The sequence below is a fragment of the Squalius cephalus genome (genome assembly GCF_949319135.1).
Source record: "Squalius cephalus genome assembly, chromosome: 1".
Taxonomy (NCBI): domain Eukaryota; kingdom Metazoa; phylum Chordata; class Actinopteri; order Cypriniformes; family Leuciscidae; genus Squalius; species Squalius cephalus.
This window is the reverse complement of record NC_137122.1, coordinates 7,014,556-7,033,874: the sequence shown is the minus strand read 5'-3', so window position 1 is coordinate 7,033,874 and position 19,319 is coordinate 7,014,556. Positions and strand designations below refer to the sequence as shown.

The window sequence follows — 19,319 nt, the reverse complement described above, 5'->3', positions numbered from 1 at the left end:
ATAGATAGATAGATAGATAGATAGATAGATTAGTTAGAAATAAAGAACTAAAGAAAGAAAGAAAGAAAGAAAGAAAGATTGATTAGTTGAAAGAAAGAAAGATTAGTTAGAAAGAAAGAAAGGGAGAAAGAAAGAAAGATTGATTAGAAAGAAAGATAGATTAGTTAGAAAGAAAGAGAAAGAATGATTAGTTAGAAAAAGAAAGAAAGAAAGATAGATTAGTTAGAAAGAAAGAAAGAAAGAAAGAAAGAAAGAAAGAAAGAAAGAAAGAAAAGATAGATAGAAATAATTTGAAGATAGATAGATAGATAGATAGATAGATAGATGGATAGATAGATAGATAGATAGATAGATAGATAGATAGATAGATAGATAGATAGATAGATAGATAAATCAAGTTTATTAGTACATAGTATGGTAGTTTAAATGAGTCTAATGCTTCAGAGAATTTAGATTTGAATTTTTGGTTTGTGCACTGCTGGGCCACCGTAGTCCTGGCTCAATTTGAGCATTCTGCAATGAAAGTCAATGGGGGTTTTATGATTTTTAATATTAATTTTTAACTGAAATGTTAAATCAGTCTGAAAAGATATAGCACACTAAGTCAGAACAGTCTGAAGGTCTGAGCCGAGTTTGGAGTATGTAGAGTTAAAGCTCTAGGAGGAGTTAGTCAGAAAATGTTGGGTCAGAAAAAGAATAATAATATTAACCCTTTCACGCATAGTGGTCACTACAGTGGACAGCTATTAAAAAAGCATTTTCTTGAATTTGCACGGGTTTTTATGGCAAAGTTGCACATCAATCTCTTCATTGGACCCTGGTGCATCATCCTATAAATTGCAACCAAGTGGCAAGCCTTTGTGTTTAGATTTTTTCCCCCTCCAAACCAAGATGGCCAAGGGTCAGTCAGACATGCCAAGTTGCTCCAGAATATCCACACATTCCTTATATCCTAGGAGACTCTTGTAAGTAAAAAAAATATTGCAGCATAAAGCAATATCTAATGAGTCATATCACAGTAAAATTTTCCAAGTTTTGATTTTAGATTGAGAGAAAACTATGAGGCGCCACGTAGGATTTAAATCAAACTTCACTTATCAATACATACATAACACACGTGCATATACACCTATAAATTACTTGCATATACATGTATACTATTGGATGTTCAAAATACATATATGAAATACACATGCACACTAATATGAAATCCATACCAATACATATTATGTTAGTCATGAATGCATATACACTTGTGAATAACTTGCATATACATATAAACTTGACGCACGCATACACCTATAAATACTCGCATATACATATAAACTTTCATGCATATAAACCTATAAACACTCGCATATAAACTTCCATGCATATACACCTATAAACACTCGCACATACATATAAACTTCCATGCATATACACCTATAAACACTCGCACATACATATAAACTTCCATGCATATACACCTATAAACACTCGCATATACATATAAACTTCCATGCATATACACCTATAAACACTCGCACATACATATAAACTTCCATGCATATACACCTATAAACACTCGCACATACATATAAACTTCCATGCATATACACCTATAAACACTCGCATATACATATAAACTCGATGCGCGCATACACATCCATAAAACACTCGCGCATACATAACGTGGATGTGTGCTTTGTGTATATATATGTATATGCGAGTGATTTCATATGTGTATGTGCGTGAACTTTTCAGTGCAAACGGAAGGCATTTCAGTGTAACCGGAAGGCATTTCAGTGTAAAAGGAAGGCATTTCAGTGTAACCGGAAGGCATTTCAGTGTAAAAGTCATTTGTGTCATTTTGATAGTTTGTTTTCCAATTTGAAATGAAATAAGCATAAAGGAGAAAACGGCCCCTTTATTCGTTTTTTCGTTAAAAAAAACGAAAAAAAAAAAAAAACGAAAAAAACGAGATTTCGGCTTGATTTTTCGTTTTTTAGTTCACAGGCAAAAAACGAATAAATTACTTCAAAATTCGTTTTCCACATGTGGGCGGCCTGACACGCCCCCTTCCGCCGGTTGGTCAAGCAAGTCTGAGCATGTGACGTCATCAGTTGTCGCTCGGGTCTGTTCTACAAAATAATAGTCCTCTACTATGGCTACAGATTCTTAAACTGTGGGCAGGTCCTATTGGGCTTTCTTCTGTGCAACTTTACGCGTTTCACAGAAATCTTTACATCAGAGATATTAATTATTAGTCTGCCACCAGCCTGTTTTATTTAGCTGTGCGGAGTTAAATCTGTGTGGTGAAGCTGCGCTTGACAGCGCCGAGCGGGAGAGGCTCACTGACCAACAGTCAGCAGTCAGAACTTTTCTTTTAGACGCTCCGTTTTGCCACGGGATGGTGATTGCAAATACTGTAATGCCAATCGGCTGAGGGTGGTATACCGATGATGGTGAAATACAGTTTTACTGAAACTGTAATCATATCCGCGACCCGCGAGAATGAGACAGATGATTGACAGGACGATAGCGAAGGCAATTAAAGGCGCTAGATATAACTTCTGTTAACAAAAAAAAAAATCAATAAAAAAGTGTTTAATCTAAGTGACTTTGTCTTTGTTTTATTGTTTTTGTTGTTTTTAATCAAATAATTGTGAACCACAAACTGAGCCTTCGTTTTAAAGGGCAATTTCCAAATATATTTATTTGTTATAATATGGGTATTTTATAATACTGCATAAATAAAAACAAACACACGTAATATGTATATGCCTATAGGCTAAACACCACAGTTTTTTGGTTTTGTTTGTGTGAACTTTTATCCCCAACCATATTTCTTCATGGGCTCCACTCCAGGGGTCACGCTCAGCACCCCTATACTTCCCGTGGTACTAACTGTAATTAACAGTATGCTGACCCAGTTTATATGTAAAATCTTTGGTATATGTAATCTATATGTAATATCTAAAAACACTTTACAGTGTGATGGAAATAAACTTTTCTTAAAGCGTGTTGTATATCACCACAGATTTATTGACACCCTTCTATCTGTGTTGTATACTGTAATAGACAATTGTCCTGCAAAATGATGAGGTTTTTTGTAAGAAAAACATTGCGAGCAAATGTCGAATTCTTGTTTGAAATATAAATCAACAACGTAAGAGGCTTTAGGCTTTTTTTTATTTTTATGAAAAAAACATATAAAGGGGCCGTTTTCTCGTTTATGCTTATTTCATTTCAAATTGGAAAACAAACTAGCAAAAAGGCAGGTTAATTCCGTGTACGCACAAATGCCTTCCTTTTACACTGAAAAGTTCATGCACATCCACATATGAAATCACTCGCATATACATACACAAAGCATGCATCCACGTTTTATTTTGTATGTATGCGCGAGTGTTTTATGGATGTGTATGCGCGCATCGAGTTTATATGTATGTGCGAGTGTTTATAGGTGTATATGCATGGAAGTTTATATGTATGTGCGAGTGTTTATAGGTGTATATGCATGGAAGTTTATATGTATATATGCGAGTGTTTATAGGTGTATATGCATGGAAGTTTATATGTATGTGCGAGTGTTTATAGGTGTATATGCATGGAAGTTTATATGTATGTGCGAGTGTTTATAGGTGTATATGCATGGAAGTTTATATGTATGTGCGAGTGTTTATAGGTGTATATGCATGGAAGTTTATATGTATATATGCGAGTGTTTATAGGTGTATATGCATGGAAGTTTATATGTATGTGCGAGTGTTTATAGGTGTATATGCATGGAAGTTTATATGTATGTGCGAGTGTTTATAGGTGTATATTCATGGAAGTTTATATGTATATGCGAGTGTTTATAGGTGTATATGCATGGAAGTTTATATGTATGTGCGAGTGTTTATAGGTGTATATGCATGGACGTTTATATGTATGTGCGAGTGTTTATAGGTTTATATTCATGGAAGTTTATATGTATGTGCGAGTGTTTATAGGTTTATATTCATGGAAGTTTATATGTATGTGCGAGTGTTTATAGGTGTATGCGTGCGTCAAGTTTATATGTATATGCAAGTTATTCACAAGTGTATATGCATTCATGACTAACATAATATGTATTGGTATGGATTTCATATTAGTGTGCATGTGTATTTCATATATGTATTTTGAACATCCAATAGTATACATGTATATGCGAGTAATTTATAGGTGTATATGCACGTGTGTTATGTATGTATTGATAAGCGAAGTTTGATTTAAATCCTACGTGGCGCCTCATAGAAAACTCTGATTAATCACATGTCCACTGTAGTGGACGTCATGCATCAATTGCTATATTTCAGCTACAATTCATAATTATAATGTGAATATTGTTTTTGAAATTTAAAACTTAAAAACTTAATATGCATTGACTTTTTCTACTGTAAATAAATGTATTTGTATTATTAGAATGTCATTTTCATTGACATCGAAAAAAGTCATGTGATTACATAATGTATGACACTTGTAATGCATTACTTTACTTGTTAGATCAAAAAGTAATCTGATTTAATAATGCATGTTATTGTAATGCGTTTTTTTACTAATAACATCAAAAAGTAATCTGATTACGTAATGCATGTTACTTGTAATGCGTTTCCTTTCTCATAACATCAAAAAGTAATCTGATTATGTAATGTGCGTTATTGTAATGCGTTTCTTTACTCATAACATCAAAAAGTAATCTGATTACGTAATGCATGTTACTTGTAATGCGTTTCTTTACTCGTTACATCAAAAAGTAATCTGAATAGGTAATGCACATTACTTGTAGTTAATTACTTGTTAGATCAAAAAGTAATCTGATTAGGTAATGCATGTTACTTGTAACACATTACTTTACTTGTAACATCAAAAAAGTAATCTGAATGGGTTATGCATGTTACTTGTAGTGCGTTACCCCCGACACTGATCATTTCAGATGAGATTGAAAAAACGTATCGCTAGGTTTTCTCAGAGGAGGGCTATGATAGAAATGTGCATGTCCATCTTGAACATAATCAGAATTATCAGCTACTAAGGGTAAATCTCCATACTCTGGTGCATTGGAGGGAGCATCTGAGTGGTTTCCACAGTTGTACCTTGACAGGCTGTAGAAAATTCTGATGGAATCACGTCCTCATGTTCTGATATCAAAGATACGAGAAGTGGAACTTGTATGAAGTTGTATGAAGCCATTGCAATATTTTGCATTTATATTTTTTGTATATATTTTATAGTTTTCACATGATTTGATATAATTGCATTGATTAGTTTGTTAAATTCACATTCTGTCACGGTTTTGGTCTGGTTTTGTTCTTGTCATGTTTGCTTCCTTGTCTGTCATGTGATCCCTTGTAGTCATGTGATCCTGCCATGTGTCTTGTCATGAGTTTATTGTCTGATTGTTTGATCATTGTTCACAGGTGTCCCTTGTCTAGTCATTAGTCTTGTGTGTATTTAGCCCTCATGTTTGCCGTGTGTGGGTGTCTTGTATTGCTGATGTAACCACGTAGTAGTTCTTGTTCCTGAGTTTGTTTTTGCCATGCCTCGCCATGTTTTTTGTTTCTATGTCTGTTTCTGATTTTCATTAAACTGCATTTGGGTTCTACTTAAACTTGCTTCCAGTGGACCTCTTATTACACATACTTTATCTGTTTGATTATTGTCTTATATTTAATACAGTATATCTTCAGTTTAAACCATAACCGCATGCTGTCCACTTAAGTGGACATCTGAAGATCTCTTTGAAAAATTTGTAAAAAAATAAAATAAAAATCAATTCTTGTTTTTCATGCCCTAAGAGCAATAAAAACACATAGGAAAAAAATCCTGACTGAGGTTATCATAATTCATGCATGAAAGGGTTAAGTTTAAATAGGATTTCAGTAAGTTGGCTTTCCCAAGCCAACTTAATTAAAAAATATAAACTATTAAATAATAGAATAAGATCAACATTGTTTTAAAAAATTCTTTAAAAACTTTTGTTGATACACTATCAAACATTGACACAATTTTCACATTACCTGTAAGGCTCTGATCGTGAAATGTGTGTGTGTGTGTGTGTGTGTGTGTGTGTGTGTGTGTGACTTCAGTTTCCCTCTCACTCTCTCCTCTTCTCATTTTCAACTCTTCTTGGCTCATATATTTTCTTCTCATGTAGTCTTTTCTCATTTCATCCTTTCTTGTTTCATTTATTCTCATTTTGTCTCGTTTGTTAGCTTATCTTTTCTTTTCTCTCATTTGTCTTGCTTCTTCTCTTCCTTCTCATTTAGTCTCTTCTCTTAATTGCTGTTAAATTTTTCAGTAGTCCTTTATTTTACAGTATCCTTGTTACAAGTTACATGTAGTTCATATTTGGAATACCTATGTTGATTTATGTCCCATGGTATGCTTGAGGGTCTAATTTGTCTGTTTGATCAATTTTGAAGATTTAGACTATTGTATGGTATCAGGTTGGGTCTGTGTGCCACATGCAGGCATCCAAGCAGGCATCGCCTCCCTCCGACCCTCCGCATTCCAGCACAGGGGGGTTGCTGGGGACAGTGGAAGTGAGAAACAAAGTTTTTTCTAATAATGAAATTAAGGAAATTTTTACAGATCATGAGAATGAATTGCACATTGAACCGAAGAAACAAATGAAAATTAAATCGTCTTTGCAGCTACACGCTAACCTCGTGCATGCATATTCAGCAGGCTGCTTCATCTCATTTTTAACATACGTTGACTCTCAACATACCACAGCGTTAACCGCCCTCTAGAGGTTAATGACAGTACCGCACCTAAAATACAGAAACTTCCTTTTATGATATATAATCAACCGTAGTTACAAATAAACATACTTTAGAACTAGGAATAAAGGAAAACTATAGATGTTAAATTCGAAAGGGTTACAAATATATTAAAAAACTTATTTATTCCTGTGTCTATAAAGCTGTTAAATTGTTTCAGTATGGAGCAGTACATTTATTTATTTTTATTTTATTTTTTTATTTTATCTTTAAATGTTTGTTTAACACGTTTAAATGTAAATGTTTTTTTTATGTTGCTGTGTTATTTCTGTTGTTATGCTTCATTATATTATTGTTTGAGTTTGTTGACTATTGTGTGTTACAGTTTTTTACGATTGCTATGACAGATTTTTCAATACATTTAACAATTTTCCAAAACTCTTAACACAGTTAGCACTACATCCGTCTGTGTAAGCTATAGGCTACTATTACTGTAACACATTTCTTGTTGCTTTAACACAAAATGCATACAATTAACACAAATTTAAAATGCTTGAACTTTTACACACAAGCTCAAACAAGACCAAAACAATGGATTTTTACTGCCAAATTTACCAATGCTTTAACACTGTATGTCAGAACAGATAACACCATGTGCTAAACCTAACCTTACAGGCTAAAGTCAAGGTAAACAGCTGCTTATATTGTGAACTGAAACACAAATATATCCCCTGTATTTTATTCTATTCTTACAGAGAAACAGCTGATTGAATTATGCAAATAATTAGAAGATCTTTTTTTTTTATTATTTATTTTTTTATTCTTCTGGTGCATTTTCTGTTCGTATATTTTGTATTTTCACATCATTCCATTGCTAGTGAGAAACAGCTGATTGAAGTTATGCAAATATGGGACAATGTGGCATTCCACCATTCCCGTCTAGTCACAGCCAGGTTTGACGCCCATCAGAGGATGATGTCCATTTTCCTTGCCCCTTACTTCCCTTTCCTCAACCCCATTGAGGAGTTTTCTCAGCCTGGAGATGAAAGGTTTTTGACCATAGTCCACAGGACCAAATGTCCCTCCTTTATGCAAAAGATGCTGCATACCAAGACATCACAGCTGAACACTACCAGGATAAGGCAAGCCAAAAGATTCTTCCCAAGATGCCTTGCCAGGGAAGATATCAGGTGTGATGTGGATGAGAACGTGGACAAATGCAGAAGACCGGGCAGATTAGAAGATGGCCTTTTCTGTTTGTATATTTTGTATTTTCACATACAGTAATACTGTAAATGGCAGCTATATTGCATATTTTTATTATCTTGCAGAAATGTCCTGTTGCAAATAAAGCCGTTACAGCAGTAATTCTGTCTCTGTCTTCTTTTTTTCATAAACCATACATTCTATAAAGCTACTCTAAGAAGGGTCATTTATTTTGTTGTATTGAATTTCTGCTGCTGCAAAAAAAAAAAAAAAAAAAATGCATGCATTTACATTACAAACAAAACAAAAATGTAGAGAGACTTAAAAAAAAAAAAATAAACTGCAGTGCAAAACACAATCTATGATCAATACAATATACTGTATATTGTATAAGGGCAGACCTGACACATATAAAATAATGCAGTTTCTGTAATTCCATCTGATGTTAGTGTTTTTTTTGTCATTGTGTTATGATTGACTAAATGTTCCTGTTGGAAGACAACATGTGTTAGTGTTTTGAATAATTATTTGATTTTGAAACATGTTTGCAGTGTTTTGGTAGACGTAGTGTATTGTGTTAGTGTATTATTGTATTTTGAAAATTAGTTTTGGAGTTTAATTTACAATGTGTGATTTTGAGCATGAAATTAACCGTTTTGCCAATTGTGTGTTTTAGGTGTGTTGGTGCGTTAAGAGTTTAGGAAACTTGTTAAATGTATTGAAAAAATTGTCATAGCGATTGTAAAAAACTGTCGACAAATTTCCCCTGGTGGGACAATAAAGTTTTACCTTACCTTACATAAGATAAGCAGCGTATTTTGAATTCTTGTGTGTGTGTGTGTGTGTGTGTGTGTGTGTGTGTGTGTGTGTGTGTGTGTGTGAGAGAGAGAGAGTTTGGACTTTGAGGACCTCCCTGCTATTCACCTCCCTTGAACCTGGAGAACGCTCCCTCGAGGAACACTTAGAAGAGTTTCACGACCTTGCCCATCAGACAACCTTTTCTGACAACTCCCTGTGCTCATTTCTGAACAACTACCTGAACACCGTCACAAGAGCGCAGTTTTCTGGGGAGGGTCCTCAAGGGGGCTTCATGGAATTCGTGGAGTGGGTGCTGGCGTCTTGTGGATCGCCACTCACCATCAGAACTGTGGACAACAACACCAGTCCCACTCACAACCCAGTTCCCAGCCAAGACCACCCAGACTGTGAGGATCAGCAGCATGAGCCCACTGCAAGCAGTGAGAGTGATTCTGCTGCTACGTTCGAGCAACGTTGAACACCGCAACAGAGCTTGAGCAACACATGTCTGAGCCGGTGAGCGAGCTGGCTGAAACATCTATCGCAGCGAGAGTGCTTGTGAAATACGAGGGCATGGAAGTGTAAACTCCACCCACTGGCCCAAAAACAGTATCCGGTGTCGTGGTCGAAGGAATTCAGCGTGTAAGTCTTTTCGGGCGCTTCTGGAAAAATCACTTTAATTTATTAAACAGTTGATTTCTAATTTTAATTCTGACTCCATGAATAATTTAATCTGACTCCAAATTTAAGTGACTCTTTGTGTTTTTCAAATTTTCTGTCTTAACAGCTGATCCGCAGATTAGTTGTGATTTAATTTAGACCAAGGATTATTCTGGGCATTTCATAATTTCAAACATCCGTTCATTACGGACCCGGTGTCGCTTTGAGACGTCACGTTGCGAATGTGCGCTCACGATCACAAACTAGCCAGTCCTGAAATAGTCAGAGGGTGCAGTGCAACTATTTTACCCTAAGCGGCCGCTCACTGCTGACTCATAACAAAGGTGTAATTTATTTAATAGTTGCGAGCTTGCAGCTTATCAAGCTTATCAAGTCAGTGATAGTCAGAAATCGGAAGGTCTCCTTAATGATGTGCCCCATGCTCCATTCATAGTGCCTTCGGTTTGATCTATCCTGGACAGAGATTTGCAGAAACACCAGACTACACTTTAATCTACTGAAAATAATGATGATTTCAGAATAATGCAGAATAAATCAAGGTTAACATTTATTTTTGCCAGGCAGAATTAAACATCAAATAAAAAGAATTAAAAATAATACATAATACACAACTGATCAGCATATAATAGAGACATCAATCAAAATGCAATATCAAAATAGTTTCAAAGAGTCAGCATACCTGGCAATAGAGACACACAGCAACAGTGTGGGAAGTTCTGTTTACAGATGCTTCCTTGAGTGGTTTGCCAATTCCCTTTAAATACCCAAGTGGAACAAAAGAACAATAAATATCTAGCACCCAAATATTTATTCAGCTTTCGTTGGACCCTTTCTCGTGCCCCAAGTGGTCACGTCTGAGTTTGGGGGATAAAGACAAATGTTATCAACAATCTTTATTGGGGCATCTCCCACATCAGAAGAACAGGCATTGTTTTCTTTTTTCTGACTGTTCTACTGCTGCGGGAATGAAACCACTTTACACCAAGTATTTATTTTGACCTAACATAAAACAGCTGTAGGCAGTAGATTTGTGAGATTTGCATGACTGAATGAGACATGGAGGGGAGAAGACAATGTGAGGGGTCAGGAACTCAGCATGGGGGGAAGAGATGAGATTGGGCCAGTTGTGTTGTGTCCCATAGATCTCTTCTGCAGATTAATTAGTTTTATTGTTTTATTGCAGGTTCAAATTCTTGAATTCAGTCTTAGGAGAAATCCATCCTTACAGTTGTGATACCACAACTTACACGACCGGCTCAAAGTCGTGACAAATGAGTGGAGGACATAATAAAGTTGGTAAGGTTGCAACAAATATATATTTACATAAAAAGAAAGACATATAAAACAGGAAATCAATTACAAAATAACTACCATTTCTGTCTGACAGATTATGTTAAAGTGTCAGACAGAACCAAGCTCAAAGTAATAGCAAAGGTGAACATAAACAAACAAGAACAAAAAACAAGCAGAAAATGAATGAAAGCAAACAAATCTCTCAACAGTCTCATGTTGACGCTACCACACCTCAAAGTTCCCCAAAGCTCTCTCAAGCTCTCAAAGCCTAAGCTTTAATACAGGAAGAAACAGGTGCACATCATTCTCCTGATGAGTCTCCCAGCCACACCCACCGGTCAAAAACAGCAGGAATAACTGGAGACTTGTCACACTATTGCCTGACTTAGTCTGTTATGTCCCGAACTTGCTGGTCTCTCCCAACCTCCCTCTCCCACCACCTCTCCAAACCACTTGTAATAAACGTGTATGCTTCCTCAGTGTCTGTCTGTCTCTGCAGTCCCAAGACACTCCTGCCACCCAGTCTTCTCTCCCTCCCATCAGTCCCCCAGTGCATCTCAGCCTCCTCTCAGTGGCGCGGCTACATCTTGGGCCTGCTGGGAGCCATCTCCTCCTGGGAGTGAGGAGACTGTGTCTCCGCCTCCAGCCTCTGAGTGCTCTGGTCCACCTTGACCCATCGCCCTGGCTCCTGTGCTCTTTCCTCCCTCGACTTCAGCGTGGACCATCGGCCATTCACTTGGCTCCATCATCGGGTTGGGATGGACATCGCCACCACCTTCACCATGGACTTGCGGCCTGTTCGCTGTCCTGCGGCCCTCCAACTCTTCGGCCCTCCACCTCTTCAGCTTTGGCTAGCTCCGCCCTCCCTCAGGCTCGACCTCCGCCCTCGGTCGCTCCAGCTCAGCCTCTAATCTCAGGATCCCTTCTTCCACCTCAGGGGGTCGTCGCTGCAGCCCAGTCACGCCCGCCTAGGTCTTTGTGTCTCTCTGCCTCATCGCTTCCATGGCTACGTGGTGTGCTCCACCTCCATCACTGTCGTCACCTCCAGTAGTCCCCATGGTGGCGTCGGGACTCTTCTGTGGCCTGGTTGTCCGTCTGCTCTTCCCTGCTCAAGGCCATCCTCTGGCTGTCACCACCATCTGCACCACCCAGAACGGTTTTGTATGGCTCTCTCCGGCTTCTTCGTCCTTCACCTAAGCCGCCTCTATCCATCTGCCGGCGCGAGGTCGCGCCTTCAGGAAGGGGGCTCCTTTGCCTTCATCATTGTGTTCATCTGAGTTCTCCAACACAATCTGTGACATGCATATAGTATGGGACGTTCTCTATAAGACCTGGCCTTTCATATTTTTATGCTTATTAGAAATATGGACTTTATATGCCTCTGAAGTAGTAAAATATCACATATCTTTAAAACGCTGCAGTAAAATGGTCTGATATGAGGTGTGCATACTGTATGAGATGTCCCCTATAAGAACTGGCCATGAGTTTTTTCTACTTTTTCTACTAGGTTTTGATAGGTGTTTAAAGTAGAATAATGGCATATTCATACTTTGCAGTCACGTGACTACCACGGATACCTGGCGGGCAACAAGCGGGTATTTTCAACGTTGAGTCCTGTAGGTCCAGGTCTTTCTAGTAGCTATCAAGTCTGTTAGCGAGCTAGCTGCATAACTACGGACTAGGATTAACTCCAAGGTAGCTAAATTGTGTAAAGCAGACAAGTTTTTTTTAAGATAATCGAGCAGTAATAATTCCTCCATAAATAATCTAACGTTAGTCGCAAACCTCAAAACAACCTATTACACACTTCTGTTATTGTTAGCAAAAGACGACAGCTGTTACTGTACGTTCACACCGCCACCGGCGAGAGCGTCAAAGTGCCTGGAAATCATTCATTTTCAATGAATTTTGCCGCTCTCACCGGCGGCGGTGTGAACGTACAGTTAGACTCATAACACAAACAGCTGACTTGCTGAACCAGCTGGTGAATACTGGTGGCGTTGATTGACAAAACTACAGTAACTTAAAGACACGATTAATTACATGATCATACACCCATTGTATTCAAACAAATGTTGAAATTACCTTTGATGGTAATTTGCACAGACGTGTGTGTGAAAGGTTGCTTATCTCATCTGCGGTTAGTGCATCCAATTGCACAACAACTATCTGGCATGTCGTTTACACCTCAAAACACCAACTTTTGTATAGTAAAACTGGCGACCCTTGATTAGTTTACTGGGTTTCATTGCTGGAGAACGACGTTCTTGCCCGCCAGCCAGTACTTGTGACGTCACGTGCAAAGTATCAATATTTCCAAAATGCTGCAGTAAAATGGTTTGATATGAGGTGTGCATACTGTATGTGACGTCCCTTATGAGAACTGGTATTTACTTTTTTCTACTTATTAGAAATGGGGACTTTATAGGCTTCTGAAGTAGTAAAATGTATCTACAAAATGCTGCAGTAAAATTGTTTCAAATGAGGTGTGTATACTGTATTGGACATTGAATTCAAGAGAAACTGTCATCTTAATACTTTAAAAAAAAAAATGAAAAAAGAGGCATTTAGAAAGAGTGTATACTTTATTTTATCTGCTTTTTGCAAATAAGTATGCTGTAAACCTCTACATAAAAAAATTCTTGAGGTGTTACCTGTAAAGAAAAAACAAAACATAAGTCAAAGAAATAGACAACGACACGAGTGTAAATAAAAAGGATAACAGAGTAACATACAAAAAATCTCAAAACTTGGCATCTTGCTATATCGTCTTAGACTTAGATAGAAAGAATAGATAGATAGATAGATAGATAGATAGATAGATAGATAGATAGATAGATAGATAGATAGATAGATTTGTGTGGATGACACGCAGCGACATATACAGTATTATCAGCTGTATGACGTTTTTACCCTGAAATGTTAAATTTCGAGAGAGACCCGCGCGCAGTGAGGGAGACAAAATAAACTTGCTAAAAAGAGATCCAGCGCGAGAGAGAGGCAAAGAAAAATCCCTGTTCTTAATTTGTTACTTTAAACTATTTTAATTTTTTACAGTTTTAATTGTTCAATTTCTTTGGTAATACAAATTTAAAATGTCGCAAGAATAAGATTCTGTATTTCTTATTGTGTATCGCAAAGGAAATAAAGTCTAAACTCGATGCAACCCTGTTTTAAATAAATAAACTGTCCCGACACTTTGTTTAAACCTTGAAATGTGTGATGGGGTTTCAAACTTAATTAATTTTAGTGTTATATTATATTTTCATTGTTTTTTTATATTGAAAACAATACTATTTAGTTAGTCTGTTATTTTTTTTGATTTTTTGATTCTTCTGATTTGTTCAATGTATGGATCTGTTTTGAAAATTTTCTTTCATTGCTGTCGCCGGGTATCACTGATTTCACAGAGTTAAAAAGCAATGGTTCTTCTCTCTGCCACAAACTTTGAACATTATTTGGCTCTGGTTTTTACTCTGGATCTGATATCCACTAGGCCTTGTCCTCCTTCCTGTCTGGGCAGACATATCACTGGAGCCTTTAGCCAATGCTGTCCCGACCAGAAAAAATTCTCCTCTGAACTTTCACAGGGACACTTAGGCCACCAGCCATTTTTATCATACATGTGGCTTCAGTGTACAATAACCGTATCATCGAAAAAAAATGATCACCAAAACCAAAGGCCTTTAGAGCATCAAAGAGAAAAATGTGATCCACCTGATCGAAAGTCTTCTCTTGGTCTAATGATAAAAATCTCATTTCAATCTTGTTATCAAAAGCATAGTCATACACGTCTCTCACTAAATGTAGATTATTTACTATAGATCTATCTTTTATGCAGTAAGATTGATCTTCATGTATGATTTCATGCAGTACATTATAAAATCTGGTGGCCAAACATTTGGAAATGATTTTGTAGTCAAACAGTTCTTTAAGAGTGTTAAATCAGGGAGTAGTGTCAGCACTGCACGCTGAGAGAGAGGTGTATAAACTTGATTAGAAATCCACAGCACTTTTACGCATCTCCGTTTGATCAGAAGTGTCTTGACCATTTAGGTCTTTTAAACAGTACATCAATTTCTCTTCTCCTTTTTTTACGCTCTAGATTTAAAAAAAAAGAAAGAAGTAGGAGCATCCATATCTCTTGCTGTTACAAAACGATTACTTATAAGAGCTCATTTCACTCTTTCATTTAAAATTGAGCTCAGCCGGTTAGTCTTTTCAGTCCACAGATCTTTAAGGTTTATAGAGTCATACTTTGGTCAGTACCAATAATTTCTTTCTCAAGACATTCCAAAGACTTTTTTATACAAATCAAAGAATGTGATAAATATTGTTGACAAAAATTCCTTATTTGTACCTTCCCTATTTCCCACCATTGAATGCAATTTTTATAAAAATTATTCTCACTCTTCCAAAATGACTAAAAAATTTCCAAAACATGTTTATCTTCTAATAATTTAGCATAATGACTTTATGCATTATTTTTAAAAAAGTACACTCAAAAGTGACAACTTTATGATCAGACATTGAGGTGGGAAAAATAGTAGAATTTATAGAGTCTATCCAAACGTGCAGCAGAAACTGTCTCATTACATATCTTATACATTCCCACGTAACAGAAAGCAAGAACAACAACAACAACAAAAAAAACTTCCAAATCTTAGTCTTTTATTAACACCTTTCCAAGTCCACCACATTTTAAGAAATATCTGAAAGGTCCCCAAACTCCATCAAAAACTGTATATTTTATATAAAATATACTAGTTAAAAATATACATTAAATATATACTATATATTTGTCATCTTTTCCATTGATATATTTGTTACCATTTCTTTTAGCCAACGTCCTATACTTTGTGCACAAATATTTTTCCAATTTAAAGAAATAAGCCGTTTTGCTTGAAGAATGGATATATTTATAAACACATACTCTTTCTTTTTGAACTTGATCTCCTTAGGAAACAAATGTAATAGAAAAAGTAAAGGTGACAATGTAATGTTAACATCAAGAATCTTCTCTATCATGTCTTTCACACCTTTCCAAAAATGTTTTACTTCTCACTCTCATATGCAATGATATAATATACCTTTAAACTCACTGCATCTTAAGCAAGTGCCAGGGACATTTTCATTATATTTATGCAATACAGCTGGAGTTAAATAAATCCTCGTCAACCACTGATATTGTAGCAGTTTCAGACGTGTGTTCATTGTTCATAATTGAGCCTCTTTACATGCTTCCATCCAGTCCTCCATCTGAATATCCTCGTTAATATCCAATCTCCAGGATCATTTTGAAGAATCCTTTGATCCTGACACCAGCATATTGTATAATGATGAAATTAAGCCTTTACTTGAACAATTTCTTGTAATTTATTTTTCTAAGATAGACAATGTTGGCATATCCAGAGAATTATTTTGTGATCTGAGAATGAAATTTCTTATTTGTAAATACTTAAAAGAAATGTTTTTATAGTAATATTATATGTATTGACTATTTCCTCAAATAACATAAGAGTGTTGTTAAGATCTGCTATCTTTCGTATGCCCTTGTCTGCCCACATCTTGAAACCTGCGTCCAATCTGCATGGTTTAAACTTTGTATTGCCCCAAATGGGACTAAAGCAAGATAAAGGGTAGGAGACACCTAAAAAATTGTTCACATCATCCATACGAGGTTTAGATTTTTAATCACATCGCTAAGCACAATGCACTCTGTACATGAGGTTCCTCACTAGTCCTGTCCTGTGTCAAATTCATGGTACAATTGAAATCTCCCCCTAAAATAATGAGATCTCCTTTGTGTTGTTGTCTTAAAAAAAAAGTCTTCTAATTTAGTGAACAAACGCATTATCTCTGTCTGCACCTATATTTGGAGCATACATATTCACAAAAATAAAAATAAGATTGCTAATTTCTTCCCTCACAATCAACAATCTCCCTGGATCAACTTCATTTTTTGACAAGATTTTCACTTTAACAATAGGGGGAAAAAGCACTGCCACTCAAACTGGACCCATGACTAAGGACTTTCTCTCCTCATACGCCCCATTCAGCCGCATTGCTCTGATCACGCTCTGAGTCTCTTGTAACAAAACCACACCCATATCTTTCATAATCTCTGAAAGTAACCTATTCTTTGTCCCATCTCTCATCCCATTAACATTTAGAAATCCCACCCGCAAGACTTCCATGAAAAAGAGGGAGAGAAAGAAAGAAAAAGTACAGAGAAAAAAATAATTAGCAGTCATCACTCTCAGAAACACCCACACTCCCAACATGCAAAACGCAGAGAGAGAGAGAGAGAGAGAGAGAGAGAGAGAGAGAGAGAGAGATAATATAATCATAATATAATAGGCTACGTACCATCAGCGATCATCAGCAGTGCTGACATCAAAACACAGTTCGTCTGGTGCATCTTCAAATGCTAAATTAAACCAAACGATTACGTCTTTTAGCTATAAATTACCACAAATATAGATGCTTCACTGACTCACGTTCATGTTCAGCTCATGTTCGTGAATTGTCCGCAGAACCGTTACTTTCACTTGTATTCTTCACTTTCGGTTTTAAATGGTCCTGAGTCATGTGATCAGGACTTACTGAAATACAGGCAGAGCAATAAACACTCATATGATCAATCCCAGAGAAAGTTATCATGTCTTTATAACAGAGCATCACCAAACTACCAGGTTTCCCGCTGGTCACTCCAGTCGCAGTTTAAAACTACACGATCAAGACAGATATTATTTTTAAAAGAAGAAAAAAATGTGCGCATATTACTATGATTACGGTAATGTCAGGAACAGCGGAGAGAGAGAGCGCGCTTTCAGGATTGAGTAAGACAGTTGTGTTCTCTTTGAATAATGGTTTTCTTTATTAGTCTTTAAAGTGATAGACAGTTCACCCAAAAATAAAACTTCTGTCATCATTTACTCGCCCTCAAGTTGTTCCAGACCTGTATGAATAACTAAACAGTTGATGGACCCTGTTGAGTATTTTTATCCTACTTTCTCCAAAATATTGTGTTCAGCAGAAGAAAGAAATTCATACAGGTTTGGGAGAGTAAATGATGACAGAATTATTTCTTTATAGTCACCTTTCAATTCATAGTTTTATGTAGATGTGATTATTGGACTTTTTTAAAAACAACAGACAAAAAATAAAGTACATATTCTTTCAAAAGATCTCAATTGATTGTTATATATTAAGCTTTAACGTTGAAATCCAATAACAAAATATAGTTTTTTTTACCAAATTTACCATTTTTACCACTTTTAACAATTTTCCAAAACTCTTAACACAGTTAGCACTACATCCGTCTGTGTAAGCTAACACATTTCTTGTTGCTTTAACACAAAATGCATACAATTAACACAAATTTAAAATGCTTGAACTTCTTTTACACACAAGCTCAAACAAGACCAAAACAATGGATTTTTACTGCCAAATTTACCGATGCTTTAACACTGTATGTCAGAACAGATAACACCATGTGCTAAACCTAACCTTACAGGCTAAAGTCAAGGTGAACAGCTGTTTATATTGTGAACTGAAACACAAATATATTCCCTGTATTTTATTATATTGTTACTGAGAAACAGCTGATTTAATTATGCAAATAGATAATTAGAAGATGACTCTTTTTCTTTCTTTTTTCTTCTGGTGCTTTTTCTGTTCGTATATTTTGTATTTTCACATAATACTGTAAATGGCAGCTATATTGCATATTTTTGTTATGTCCTTTTGCAAATAAAGTCTTGTATTGCAGCAATTCTGTCTCTGTCTTTGTTTTTTCATTAACTGTACATTCTATAAAGCACTCTGAGATGGGTCTTTTTTTATTGAATTTCTGTAGCAAAAGATCTAAACCCAACAAAACAAAAATGTAGAGAGGCTTCAAAAGAAACTGCAGTGCAAAACACAATCTATGATCAATACAATATACTGTCTGTTGTATAAGGGCAGACCTGACACATATAAAATAATGCAGTTTCTGTAATTCCATCCGATGTTAGTGTTTTTATGACATTGTGCTATGATTGACTAAATGTTCCTGTTGGACGAGAACATATGTTAGTGTTTTGGTAGACATAGTGTATTGTTGCTAGTGTATTATTGTATTTTGAAAACTAGTGTTGGAGTTTAATTTACAATGTGATTTTGAGCATGAAATTAACTGTTTTGCCAATTGTGTGTTGTAGGTTTGTTGGTGCGTTAAGAGTTTAGGAAATTTGTTAAAAGTATTGAAAAAATTGTCATAGCGATTGTAAAAAACTGTAATATATATGTGTGTGTGTGTGTGTGTGTGTGTGTGTGTGTGTGTGTGTGTGTGTGTGTGTGTGTGTGTGTGTCTGTGAGTGTGTGAGTGAATGTGTGTGTGTCTGTGAGTCTGTGAGTGTGTGTTAATTTCTTGTTTCTTAGTGTTGGCCTCATTCATGAGAAAGCTCGGTGAACGGATAAGTATTAAATAAATATGTAATATTTAAGGTTCTGTTTGGTTTAAGCCGTGATATTCTCTCTTCATTATAATTTGTTCTCCTGTTTTACGCACTTGGATCTGCCAGTGGAGATGAGTTCAGATTTATAAACTAAAGTAATCTA

General features: G+C 36.1%; 1 protein-coding gene across 1 annotated transcript in view; it reads right to left on the bottom strand.

Annotated features, from left to right (window-relative positions):
* The window catches only part of LOC307155916 (uncharacterized protein), a 359,603-nt gene extending 342,344 nt beyond the window's left edge, over positions 1-17,259 (bottom strand). Inside the window, exon 1 of the mRNA XM_079866903.1 lies at positions 17,082-17,259. Coding sequence (XP_079723029.1) covers positions 17,082-17,133 — 52 coding nt within the window. The 5' untranslated portion in view covers positions 17,134-17,259. The remainder of the gene's footprint in view (positions 1-17,081) is intronic.
* Positions 17,260-19,319: the final 2,060 nt, after the last annotated feature.